We start from the raw sequence: 14,464 nt of genomic DNA, 5'->3' as shown, positions 1-14,464 counted from the left end.
AAATTGCACATCCACATAAGTATTTATTTTGTTTTACTGGTCTGTGCTGGTGGGGAATTCTCAATGGCATAGCAAAATGGGGGGGGGGGGGGAGAAAAACCGTAAGAGCTATCTGATGGAGCCTTGAGACTGAGAAGAGGAGAGAGGAGGGGAGCATTTGAAATGAAGCTAGCCAGAACTCGCCTAATGCTGCTCATCACTGAATATAACCAACACACAGTGGAGCTCATATTTTAGTTTTTAAAAATCAACTGATTTAGTTTGAGACATTACATTTCACATCAAGCTCTCAGCTAACAACCAGGTGTATTGATAGCATAACGATTTATGTTAGGGTAGCCAATGAGCACCAAGGGGAAACAATGAACGAGTAACGATTAAGGGCCTGTGAGATGGCTCAGTGGGTAAAGGCACTTGCCACCAAGCCTGAGTTAATTCCTGGAAGTCACATGGTACAAGGACACTCTCGGTTTTCCTTTGACCGCCATGTGAGGGTCTTGGCACAAATACACCCACAAATAACCCACATGAATATAAAAAAGTATTAAAAGAACTATTGTTCTTACAAATAACCTCCACGTACATTCTTCATCAATCCTTCAGCTTGACTGGAAGAACTACTAGTAACTAAGATAACTTAGATAACTTCAACCCCAAAGTATAAACGATCTCTATAATTTCAAGAGACTCTAGGATCTTATCTAATTTTAAAAATATGAAACTCTTGTTCAGATTTCCTCTGGATGAGATACATTTTTACAAGCATGATTTTGGGTAACTGGGTAACTTTTCTTTTTTTTTTTGCCACAATTAATCCAAATCTTATATTTTGGAAGGACATATTTATTCCTATATTTCACTCATTCATACCTCAAAAATCTTAGCGAAAGATCCTGTCACTGTCTTTTCATAGAAAGTAACCTGCGTCCTAAAGACGCATCCCTCGGTGCTAACGGTTCAGCAAACAGACTTTCACTTACTCATTCTGAAACAGCTTCTGAGCATGTCTTAGAGGACTGACTTCCTGTTTAATCCTCCCTCTGCTTTTAACTTTAGAAACATTTTTCTCTGGCATTCTTAAACAAAGCAGTGAGCTAGCCAAGGGGTTTCCCTGGCAAAGCTGTGGGTCTGTAATTCAGTCCACCAGAGAAAAGACTGGAGTTCCTAAATCCCACCACTGCCACCACCACCAAATCTTGCGAACTGTCAGGAGACCCTCCTGGAGCTTCTTGCTTAGAGGCTTGCATCCATGATGAGGGTCCTCTGAGGATGAGAAATTCATCTGCTATTTCCAAGCCTCCCCTTGTCAGTCTGTAATTGCAGTAAATGCAACTGAAAGTACTTTTACTTGAAGGCCATTTGACATAGGGGAAGAAAACACATTTACTCTTTCACGGCTTGTGTATTTTCCTGGGAGAAGCCTGCCTATAAAATCTGTCCTTTTATCCTTAGAGAGCTATTTGGGAAACATCTTTGAGCACAGCCACGATGCAGAACCTGTTTCCTGCATCCTCCTTGTCTTCTCTTCTGATTTCTGAATCCACCTGTGCCCAGAGCTCTCTTTCCTCCAGGAGGAGATGGCAATGTGCATGTGTTAGTGAAAACAGTAAGCTCTTTTCATTCTGCCAATTTGAGAAAGTATTTTGAAAAACCTCTGCCCAGTTAATTTAGTACAAATAAAAATAATATCATGAGTGGATTTGTTTTCTGGTAAAAATTCTTTTATACTTGCTTCTAGTCACGAAATTAAAACTCAATAAAATAAGCTGATTGAATACTGCTTGCTGGTTTGCATATCTTTACGGGGAATTTACTTGAATAATACAAGTAAATCCTAGTTTGGAGGATTTGACAACAGGGAAAACTGCAAAATAATATTTTAAAATTGCTAGAAAGCTGTTTCAGTCTCTGTAAGTCATCACAACTTCCGAACCTGCAGAAACATCAAATATCCAGACGGCGTTAAGGTCTCAGGTCTTGGTTATCGGACCTGTTGAATGCCTCTTACCTATGAAAAGATTCCACTCAGTGTCCAAATCCGCCTGATTGGCCAGGCAGCCCTTCATGACGTTGAGGCAGTAGTTGTTGCAAGGTCTCACAGTGGGCAAGCCTCGACAGTATGGGCAGTACAGCATCTTCATGAGAGCCCGGATGCACCCAGGGGTGGGGCTCACCTGTAAGTATATAAGACAGGGGGCAAAAATCAGAATCGGAAAGATGAAGGGGAGCAGGAAAAGAAATCATGTTTCTCTAAATACCAGGATGAAAACCAGGCAAAGTTGTTCTGCTAAACCTTAAACAGCCAAGCAGAGGGTTGAAGAACGGTTAGAAGCTGAGCCCTTTTGAATTTTTCATATGAGAGCCAGCCGATTCCTGTTAAATACCGTTGCTCAGCAAAGTAATAACTTCCTGAGATGCTCCCGTCCACGTTTTGCTCTTTCTCTCTGTCACTGCAATTCAATCCTAAACCAGACACGGTTTCCTTGTAGGAGAACATGAAGCGAGATCATGTATAGGCTGCAACTTGAAGAGCAAAGAGCCCTGTAAAGAGGGAACTGCTATTAAAGTTTAATGTGACACCTCTAGCAAAGTGTCTAACTGGTTGTTACTCGATCCTTTGCTAACAGAGGTTGGCGGATATCCTCCCGGAGTACACAACTGCTATTGAGGCTCAATATCACCTTGTCTGGGATCTATGTGACCTAGGCCTGCAGAGAAGTAGAAGCAATGGACCTGCCGAGGCCCTGACTTCAGGCATCCGGTGGGTACAGGACTCTAGAAAGTTCACTTAAAATGGATCTGGCTTGCTTTGCAAGCAGGCATTTCTTCACAGATTCAGAGTCACCACTAACCCACTGACAACGAAGAGCTGTTTGTTTGGAACAAGGAATGGAGTGCCCCAAGTCAATGCTCAAGCAGTAAACTTGGAGTGCAAAGAGGATGAGAATGCAAAGACAGGGAGAGAGGCAGCAATAGCCTTCCTCCCGAGAAGACAGTGCTCTTAGAATGTACCACAGCTGCTTCAGCGCTGTTCTGCATAAGAAAGGGCTTCTGGGTATCCACTGGAGGCCACACCATGTCTCATCCCAATGCCATTATCAAACTAAATATGTCCTGAACATAAAAATCAGATGTCCTAAATGTGGGGAAGAGACTGGTAAGGAGAAGGGGTGGTGGCTATAGGGGTGGGAGCAACAGGGGAATGGATGTGAATATGGGATTGGAGTGAGCAGATACTGTATGCATATGTAAAATACACTTGTGTTTTTGTACTTATTAACAAAATTAATCAATAAAAAGGAAATGTATGATGATAAGACACCATTAACAGAAGAAAACTTGTTACTTGACTTCAAGAAGAAAAACATTTAAGACAGCATAAGCTAACAAGAGAACACCGCTTTTCATGGCTAGATGTGAAATTATTGTCCTACTTTTTTAGTGGCATCCATGCGATTTTGATGTTTTAGTGGAGTATCTGGCTAAATGTTGCTCAACTTGTATGTTAGACATAAGAAAAAGCCTAGGGTGCTAACTGAACCTCCTTGAGAGTGTGGTCCCACTGGCAGGCATGACTAGGGATGTCCCCCATTGGAGTAGTGTGGCATGATACTGGAACATCAAAACAATGCTTATTTTCATTCTTTCATTTACCACTGCCATTCCATGGTGGTCTGTTTTTTTCCTAGAAACCAAACTTATGGATTTTTATTACAAAGCTTTGGTTTCTACAATCACCTGATAACAAACGGTATAAGAGCAAATAATTTCTGGTATATTCTTGAATCAGTTGTTTTGTCATTGCTGTAGAAAAATATCTAACTAAATCAACTGTCTTGGTTAGGTTTTCTACTACCGCAACGAAGCACCATAACTAAAAGGCAACTTGGGGAGGGAAGGATTTCTTTCACTCACAGTTCTATATGACAGTTCATTACTAAAGGCACTGAGGGCGGGAACTCACACAGGACAGGAAGCTGGAGGCAGGAGCTGATATGCAGAAGTGCTGCTGCTTCCTGGCTTTCTCTTTGCGAGTTGCTCAGCCCGTTCCCTTATAGAACCCAGGACATCAGTCCAGGGGCAGCACTACCTACCACCAATCAGTAATTAAAAACAAACAAACAAACAAACAAACAAACAAACAAACAAACAATGCCTTGCAGCTAGAACCTATGGAGACATTTTCTCAATGGAGGTCCTTTCCTTTCAGATAGTTTTAACATGGGTCAAGTTGACATAAAACCAGTCAGCATACACATCTCCATGACTTTCAACTCTTCCTTTTAGAAATAGCTATTTTCAGGGTCTATACCCTAACCCGTGATGTTTCTTCATTAAAGAAAGATGCCAGATCCTTTGTTCACAAATTCACAGCTCTGAGTAATTATTCAGAATATCCAAGTCTTCCTTTGACGGCCACCTTCATGTCTGTAGAGTCAACACACGAGTGAGATTACGAGCCCTCAGAGTCTCCAGGAGCAGATGACAGATGAAGGAGACTCTCTAAAACCTGGACTCACCTAGATTATGTTGAGGGCATAATCTAATCTCTACCCAGAAACAGAGCTCCAGGGCAATGCCTGGTCGGTGAAGTCTACAAGGAGTAAAGAGGCCTTGGCAGTGATGCTTGTGGATGCTGCATTCTGAGAAATTCCAAACCCCAAATGCTTATTTAATTTGGTCATCTTGCTTCACAAATTATCCTTTTAAAGAACTAACCTATTTTGAAACAGAACGATGTAAAAAAAAAGATATGCTTACTACTGCCAGTACTTGGTGATCTAGAGGCAAGTCCATTCTCATGGTTGCTCTTCACCTTCTTTGTCAATTTAGCCCAAGTCACATGTAAGTTATTTATTACAGATTGGACAGGACTAACTGCTTTCATCTTTCATCTATCTATTGGCTGAGTGTATGGAATGAGATGTTGAAGCTCTTAGTGTTCCGCACAGAGTTGTACGTTTGTTATCCCCTGACATAGTTTCTGGGTCTTTGCCAAATATTAAGCTTTACCACAGCCCCTCGGATGGAGTGTCCTGCTGCTCCTCCCTGATCACTCCTTTGCTCCTTCTTACACTCATACATACGTTTTTACCCTTGCTTTTAAATAATTAACTTAGCTGAACTTCACTCTATACCAAAACAAAATGTCCCACATAAGCTTTCCCAAAGGGTTTCATTTTATAACAGCTCCATTTGCTCCTGACACATCTGATCTCATTTCCATGCTGTGGGGGAAACTCTGGCTAACAGGAACCTTCATCCTTTCATCCCGGACCAGAGACTGTTCTTTACATCAGTCCTCTCGTTGCTCCTGTTCTCTTCCTTTGATGCTCTGTAGCTCCCTGCTACCTCTGCTGTCTCATTTCGGTACAAACAGTCCTGGCAGCAGAACCGGCCATTGTCACACTGAATCAACTCTTACTGGCCCATATGGTGTCTCCTACCTCTCCTCTAACCCTCCCACAGCAGTCCCAGAGAGTCTTTTAGTTCTACTTTATAATGAAATCCTATTTACAGCACGCTAATAATCATCAGGAATGAGTGATGGCAGTCTCAGGATTCATTGCAGCAGATGATGTTAAGACTCTCCCGCGGTACACGACCAGTGGAGCCGCTCTTTAATGACGCAGAACTACCCTCTCCCACAAGACTTCTCCTCAGCAGAAAACGGCTTTAATGTCGCTGCTCTGCATTTTACGCCTGCTCAGAATCAGGAATAGTAGTTTCCTGATGAAGGACTACACTTCCCAGGTTCCCTTGCAAACTACAAGAGACACTTCTGCCCTCATAAGGTGCTTCATCCCATCTTCTTCTGTAGACATCTTGGCCATCCACACATGTGGGTGACAAGAGTCCCTTGCTGTGACTTGGCCATCCACACATGTGGGTGACAAGAGTCCCTTGCTGTGAATAAATATGGTCCACCTAAGGTCACACCAAGCCACTCTTTCTTTCTGTGCTCCATCTCTCTACAATAATGTAATAATCTCTCTTAGATAATCTAATGTGTGAGCTAAGTTTTCTTACGTTCACATTTTCATAATCTCTCCATACTTTCACACATAGCAATATCCTCCTGATTGATCTTTTTTCCTGGCAATACAATGGCTTGCATAAAGCCATCATCACAATCAACTGTAGCAGTCAGGGTGTTAACACCTCCGAGTCGAAGTGTGTGTAAAAACATCACGGGTAAAAGAGCAGCTCACAGGCCAGTGATCCTGCACCAGAAGATTTCCATGGTGAAGGGAAAGCAGACAAAGAATATGGAACAATGAGAAATCTAGTCATTCTGTTGAGGATGTGCCACCCTGCCATCACCTCTAGGTTGGCTCCTTCATCGAGAATGCCAAATTAAGCAGAATTTCTTTAAAAATATTTTCTATCAACAGGTATTACAGAGATAGTGACCGAGGAAGAGCGAGGCCCAGTGAAAGAAGCAGAAGCAATTCTGCTACCAGAATGTCTAAATGTGGACTATAAAATCCCTCCTCGTTTTCATCCTCAGGCCTGGCAGTCTCTTGCATCCTTTGCTTAAGGATTTTGTTACCAAACTTCCGCTTTGCACAGCTTTCCTGCTTCCTCTGATCTGGATTCTTTTCTCCGGAGACTCGTCCTGTTGTCACTCAGAGTGACTAAGCTATGTCCTCCTCGGGTCGTCAGCTCTCTGTTTGCTGCCTTTCACTCAGGGTCACAGTATAAAACCCAGTAAGTATCTGGGACTTGTGCTCCCTCGGACAGCCTTGGTCGCCCTGGTCAGCACAGTCATCTGGATCACTCTGCACCATGGGCACGTGCTATTGTGTTCCATCTTAGAATTGGGCTGAGACTTTTCTTTTCTTATTAAGTGCTTTTTGAAGCAACCTCTCTATTTACCTTTGCCAGGTTCTTGGCCACATTGATATTCGAAGAAGAAGAAGAAGAAGAAGAAGAAGAAGAAGAAGAAGAAGAAGAAGAAGAAGAAGAAGAAGAAGAAGAAGAAGAAGAAGAAGAGAAGGAGGAGGAGGAGGAGGAGGAGGAGGAATTTGTGGGTTTTAACATTTAGTTACTGCTTTTTAATTTTGCCATCAAAGGTTATTGGTTGACTTAATTCTAAAGCTTTCCTTTTTAATTTATTTTTTTTTATAATTGTGCTGGAACTGGTACAATTTCCCCAGTACGACATTTCAGAAGAGTCTCCAACTCAGAGTAGCAACCAACAGAGAAAATTGAATAGCCTTAATAATCTAAAAGAATAATGTTGTTCAAGTTAACTGTGGGTCCCTGAGCACGTCTGGAAATGACATCTTTCTTAGTCAAAGAAAAGGCACTGGAACAAGAAAACAGAAGATGGAGATGAGAGCTGAAATTTTTATATTCAGACGTTGCAGGTTTTTGAGTATATTCAACCCAACCACATGCCCAAATTAAAAATAATTTTAAAACAAACAAACAAACAATTCAAACTGAAGCTATCTTGAGCTCCTGGAAAGGAGATTATTTCTAGTTCCTGGAGTGCTAGAGCCTATATCTATTTCTTTTTATTACTTTTAACTTTTTACAGTCCAGTTGTTAACCCCCTCCTAGTCCCCCTTCCCACAGTTTCTCATTGCATTCCTCTGCCCCTGCCCCCCAGTCTCCAAGAGGATGTCCCTCCCCCTGCCCCAGGTCTCTCTCTCTCTCTCTCTCTCTCTCTCTCTCTCTCTCTCTCTCTCTCTCTCTCTCTTAAATTCTTTTTTTTTCCTTTAAGTCTCTTAAGGGTTAGGTGCATCTTCTCTGACTGAGTCCAGACCAGGCAGTCCTCTGCCATATATGTGATGGGGCCCTCATATCAGCTGCTGTATGCTGCCTGGTTGGTAGCTCAGTGTCTGAGAGATCTCAGGGGTGCAGGTTAATTGAGACTGCTGGTCTTCCTATGGAGTTTCCCTCCTTCTCAGCTTCTTGCAGCCTTTCCCTAATTCAACCACAGGGGTCCCCGGCTTCTGTCCATTCGTTGGGTGTAAGGATCAGTCAGCTGCTTGTTGGGCCTCTCAGAGGACAGCCACGCTAGGCTCCTGTTTTTAATAGGATTATTTTATAATTGTAGTATAAGCACTCTTTCGGGATCTTTTTCCTTTGGAATGAACGTGGACTGATGAGAGTTTGCGGGGATGGCAGAGTCAGAGGACAGCCTTCCTTTGTGGGTCCCAGGGTAGGAGATGACAGAGTCAGGGGACAGATAGCCTTCCTTCGTGGGTCCCAGGGTGGCAGTTTCATAGCTGTCACATTTCTGTTAACCAAACCACAGACCATGGCTTCTTGCTTTCCTTTGTGAGTTTGCATGTATGTGGGTCTGTGCAGCTTCATTCCATGTGTGGAGTTGTGTCCTTAATAGCACAATCGACACATTGGATCATTTTCTCTCCTCAGAAGAACTCTTCTGGGCTGGCTCTACCTTACCTTTGCCTCTGTCACATGATAGTCACTACCCTGTAGTGCTCTCTGCAGAATCCAATGGTAAAAGACTCAGTCACCCAGCATGGAAACTTTTGACCTTGGCTTTCCTTCACTTCCCCACTTGACACGATGTTCTTGAGACCAAATATAAGTTATCACAGGCATTGCTAGTTCGTTCCTCTTTAATTGTTCATTTATTTTAAAGATTTTCTTTTAAAAGATATTTATTATTAGTCGTATGGTGGTGGTGGTGGTGTGTGTACACTACAGTGTATCCGGTAACCAGAAGACAATCTTATAAGTTGATTGCTCCCTATTCCCTCTATGTGAGTTCCTGAGGAGTGATCTTACAGGCCTTGCCTTCCTCTTCAGTGCTGTGTAGCTATTTGAGGTTTGGAGTTACAGGAGTTGACACAGCTCTTCTGTGACTGGAGAATGACCAGGCTGCTCCTGGTACTTATGAAGAATAAGCTGCTGCACATATTCATGCACAGACTTTAAATGATATAAGTTTTCATTCCTCTAGGTAATTACTGAAGGGTTAAAATGACAAGTCAAATGGTGGATTTGTTAGAAATTTGCTAAGTATTTCCTAAAGTTTCTGTGGCAATTCACATTTCTGTCAGCGGCATGTGAGAGAGGCAGTTTTCTATGTTCTCATTGGTGTTTTGGTTAGCACTTAATTTTTTTTCTGGCTATTCTAATAGATGTGTTATCTGCTTTTAATGTCATTGTATGCCCCCCCTCCGCCTCCGATAGTGGCCGCCCTGCCTGGATAGATTCTATCATTTATCAGAGTCCAAATCATTCACCAGTAGGTGCAGGTCAATTTGCAAAATCAAAGCCTGAACTGTTAGCTAAGTCTGGATATTTCAGCAAAGCCCACACAAAGCCGCCTACCCGACATGGGGAAGAACACATCTTGGGCCCAGACACTCACAGATTTGCAAATTCTATCAACTGCCCCAAAATAATTTCCTAAAGAGGAAAACCATTTTCTTTGGGCAAGAAAGAAAGAAAGAAAGAAAGAAAGAAAGAAAGAAAGAAAGAAAGAAAGAAAGAAAGAAAGAAAGAAAGAAAGAAAGGAAGGAAGAAAGAATAGAACCCCCCTTGAGAAATAAAACTTTGAGATGGTTCTTTTAGCTGATGTCTGAGATTTCTCTGATGGAAAGATCTAGAATTTACATTAAGATAGGAAAAATAGCCCAGAAAACATAGTGGGAAAACAGTGAGTTCATGGTGGTAATATTTTTTATTTTGTGCCAATTTGTGCTTTCTTTTTGAATAAGCCCTTTGCCAATATTCATAATCCTTTAATCAAGAATTTCAACTGTTAGGAAGAACAAAAACAGCATTTTCTCTTCTGTTATCTGCACTTTTGAGATTTTGGCATAAACTCTTTCATCCTGATTTGGCCCAATTTGAGCTTCTCATGCAGCTTGTGTGATGACTTCATCGATTACATTTTATATTTAGCATCATAATACAACCGATAAAGCAGGATCCTTGTAACAGGAATGAAAAGGGCATGAAGATAAACAGAGCACTGGAGCTCTTATTTTTGAATACCATGATTTTACTGATATATTTTGTTTATTGGAATGTTAGAAGGAATACAAGAAGATTATAATAATGTATAGGACAGAGCGTTTCTATCTAGATGTTTATGTCTATCAAAATGTTACAGCAATAATTCTTGGGTTTTATGAATGATATTTGAAGTACATAGAATATCCTCCATGATTTAGCATAAATTCCAGATTTCTAATAATACAAGATTTCTGTACCTGGACCAATATTCAGGCAATGATGCAAATCAATAATTTCTGGTAGTAGTTAGTGTAAAGTAAGACTTTTAAATTATTTTTTTTTAAAAAGGGAGAAAACATGAGAAAGTTACAGATCAGAATGCACACACTGACAATATACACAGAAGTTGCTGGTATATCTAAGATAGCACAACCAGAAGACATTAACATAGCTGTCTCTTACTCTCAGGGACAAACGTGTTAATGAAAGTGAATTATTTAGCTAGAATTAGACTATTTTGGGTCAGGAGTTAAATCCATTCCCATTCTCTGTAATGTGTAACTATACTAAATGATGAGCTGCATCTACTCCTGATCTTGCTATATATTAATTAATATGTATTCAGATACTAACATTTCCTCTCCAGCCTTTAAATATGACCAACTTACCTTCAGGCTAGTTTCCATGTTAACAAATTTTAATTATAATTCTTCAACATCCAACAATCTGAGTATGCTTTATAGTAAATTCATGGGAATTCTAATTTGCATTTGCATTAGGGGAACACAGTGAAAGGGGGGCTCTTGAAGGGCTCTGGGCTCAGAACTGGGAAATGGGGATTGCCAGCGTGGCTCCTGAAGAAGCCTTGTAGCAGATGCCTTTGGGCAAAACGGACCAGGAGAAGCATCATAGAAATGCAGGCTGAAAGCGTGACAAATTGGTTGCTTTGCTGAAGGAATTAAGAGAGAGAGGGAGAGAGGGAGAGAGAGAGAGTGAGAGAGCACCAACTTCTCAGAAATATGGAATCTAATAATAATTTTAAAGCTTAGACCAATGAGGAGATTGTTTAATCACAAAAGAGATGGCTTCATGTAAGAGACAAGGGCGTTGCCAAATTCCAAGTCATCAGGAATTTCTAAAAGACTGAAATCAGGCAAAGTATTTTCTTCAAGCACAGTGGAATTGAAGCCACAGATCAATAACAGAAAGTAAACTGGAAAAGTGTCAAGTGTGGAAAACAATATGTTCAAATGCAACCATGGGGAACAACGAAAATGCTTACAGAAATTAGAAATTACTTAGATGAATGGAAATAAAAACACAACATGCCCAAACATATAGCAATAATGTTTGGAACATATTGCTTATGTTCCAAAAGAAGAAAGATCTCAAATCGATAACCTGACATTATATGTTAAAGGAACAGAGAAGAGAAAAGAAAGCTCCCAGAAGGAACGGGATAATAAAGACAAGCAACAATGTAACGAAAGGAGCGAGGCAACAACAGACCTTTGCAGAGGGAAACAACTTTGGCAGGCCCTGAGCCAAACAAGAAGAAATGAGTGCCTAAGATCAGACATGAAAGCACCCTTATTACTATCCCCATGGTGCAAAGGAAGAACAAACAAATACCCCCCAAAACCAAAAAACCACAAAACAAATCAATTCAGGTCTTGGGGTGTGACTCAGCAGCGGAACATGTGACTATGGACTAGTATCCTCCAGAGTATGAGGAGTCTTTATAGGAAGATAGCTCCTAGGGGTTCTTCACTCAGCAATGAATAACTACAAAACTATCACAGCTGCGTGCTGTGGTGGGTAGACCAGTGTCTTAGTTAGGGTTTTACTGCTGTGAACAGATACCATGACCAAAGCAAGTCTTATCAAGGACAACATTTAATTGGGGCTGGCTTACAGGTTGGGAGGTTCAGTCCATTATCATCGTGGTGCGAGCATGGCTGCATCCAGGCAGGCATGGTTCTGGAGGAGCTGAGAGTTCTACATCTTCATCTGAAGGCTGCTAGTGGAAGACTGCCTTCCAAGCAGCCAGGGTGGGGGGTCTTAAACCCACTCCCACAGTGACACACTTACTCCAACAAAGCCACAATTCTAATAGTGCCACTCCCAGGGTCAAGCATGTACCAACCACCACAACCAGACTAACCTAAAGTGAACATCCTTCACAGATGTTCACAACCTAAAGTGAATATCTACACGGAGCTCCCGAATCTGCCCTTTAAAAATAAGATCTGAGTGAATAGAAGGTTGAGAATGGATATAAAATAAAACCTGATGAGTGTCCCCACCCTTGAGGGACAGAAAGGAGCTCCAGGCAGAAAAAGTGATGAGCAGATTGAGTGAGAAGGTGCAGGAGTGTAGGTAAAAGGCCAGATTTCCTAGAAATCCACCAGCCCCAAACTGTTAAATATGCCTTTCATCAGGCAGGACAGCTAAGGCTTCTTCCAGTGTGGTTGTGAGAACTCAGACACCAAAACATTACTGAAAGGAGGTGAGAAGTTCAGAGACCTTAAAATGATGGAGCAAACAGATGATTCTGCAATTCTGTCCCAATTCACACTGCAGAGAGCGGGAACATACCACCCCAAAGGGAATAAATGTAGCAGGGGCATATTTTAATAACCCCTAACTGAAAACAAGCAAAATCGGATATCAGTTGATTAATGAATAAGAAATCCACATGCCCATAACGTGAAATGTAACTGAGCTACCAAAAAAAAAATTCCATTTTAAAATGCTTAGCCCCATGGATGAATTTTGAAAATTGATTAATGGAAGCCAGTCATTGAAGATCATATATCACGTGATCTGATCCCATTCACAGAAAATGTCAGCCAGACCTGATGTCACAGTCCAGTAATTAAAAGACACTGGAGAAGCTGCAGTACAAAAAAAAAAAAAAGCAAGCAAGCTAGTTCAAGGCCTGCTGGGGTGTCAGAGCAAGTTCACGGTCAGCTTAGTTCTACCCTCTCCCCTGTTAAGACAGTAACGGTACAAAAAGGGCTGAAGATACAGAGTAACAGGGGAGCTGGTCTAGAATGCACAAGAAGCAAGGTTTAATTTGAGGAGCCAAATGAGAGAGAAGAAAGAAGAAAAACAAAAGCCACACAGAGTGGACTAATCTATGCAGGCAGGAGCCAGGTATTGTCTTTCGGGGCTGTTGTAAGGGAGGTGTGGCAGGACTTGGTGCTAGGCAGTGGATGCTGGGCACATCTAAGTTGTCTTTCACACGATGAAAGAATTCCAATGTAGTTTATAGAAACAGTGATGTCAGTCAACACTACAAATATATTAAAACTATTGACACCTCCACTTCAAGTGGATGGACGTTATGGCATGTAAACTGCCTCAATAAAACCATCTGAAATGATAGTAACATATATTCCTATGACAAATGAATGCCTACTGCCATACTTGTGAGCACTAAGGGAACATAACAGTGACCATTGTGCTCCATGGTATGTGCTAAGCCTAAGTGAGGCAGGTTTAATACACAGCCCACAAAAATAAAGAATTTCAGAGCTAGTAACACAATTTCTCTCATCAGCCAGAGACTATTTAGACACATGCATATCTACAGAACTAAACAAACAAACAAACAAACAAACCAAAACTTTTAACTAAATTATATGTTAACAAATCAATCACATGTGCATGGCCTGGATGACACATGCACAGCAGGTGAACATGGGAGGTTTTCATGCATTATTTATTTTCCATGATTCTCCTTGATCATCTCTCCGCTCACATGTCCTTGCTTGCTGTATCCTCTGTTTGTCTAAAACAGTCATCCGTGTTTCAAATCTCAAATGTTGTTCTGTGTGTGAGGGTATATACATGATCGCACCGGCTGTGCATGTGTCTGTGCATATATATAAATATGTATGATTGTGTGCTTATGAGTCTGTGTATGAGTGTGGGTGTATGTGTGTGAGGGTATATTCATGCTTTCCTAGGCTGTGCATCTGTGTGTGAGTATGAGAGTGTGAACGTGAGTATGTATGAGTGTGTGTTAGTGTGTAGTATGTATGTGTATGAGTGTGTGTGTGCACACACACACACGTGTTAGGGAGTGCATGCGCATGTAGAAGCCGGAGGTTGATGTCTGGTGTCCACCTCTGTCTCTTTCTATCTTAATTGTTGAGAAGTTGTATCTCAGTCCACCTGAAGTTCACCTACACTGACTGTTCAGGGGGCTGGGGGAATTAGTTTGTCTCTTTCCCTTATGCTTAGATTACAAACAAATGTTGCCAAACTGAGAGTGGCCTTTTCTTTCTTTCTTTCTTTTTTTTTCCATGAACACTGAGGGATGTGGCTTCAGGCCTTCATTTTTTTTTAAGATTTATTTATTTATTATATGTAAGTACACTGTAGCTGTCTTCAGACACCCCAGAAGAGGGCATCAGATTTCATTACAGATGGTTGTGAGCCACCATGTGCTTGCTGGGATTTGAACTCCGGACCTTCGGAAGAGCAGTCGGGTGCTCTTACCCACTGA

The 14,464-nt window shown here is 41.5% G+C and overlaps 1 protein-coding gene across 1 annotated transcript in view; it reads right to left on the bottom strand.

The window, feature by feature from the left end:
• Gpc6 (glypican 6) overlaps positions 1-14,464 on the bottom strand; it is a 1,019,946-nt gene that overhangs the window by 348,675 nt on the left and 656,807 nt on the right. Inside the window, exon 4 of the mRNA XM_021181728.3 lies at positions 2,009-2,174. Coding sequence (XP_021037387.1) covers positions 2,009-2,174 — 166 coding nt within the window. The remainder of the gene's footprint in view (positions 1-2,008; positions 2,175-14,464) is intronic.

Source organism: Mus caroli, unplaced genomic scaffold (genome assembly GCF_978045245.1).
Source record: "Mus caroli unplaced genomic scaffold, Mus_caroli_1 scaffold_12, whole genome shotgun sequence".
Taxonomy (NCBI): Eukaryota; Metazoa; Chordata; class Mammalia; order Rodentia; family Muridae; genus Mus; species Mus caroli.
The sequence above is the reverse complement of the archived record's forward strand: the minus strand, read 5'-3'. Positions and strand labels throughout refer to the sequence as shown.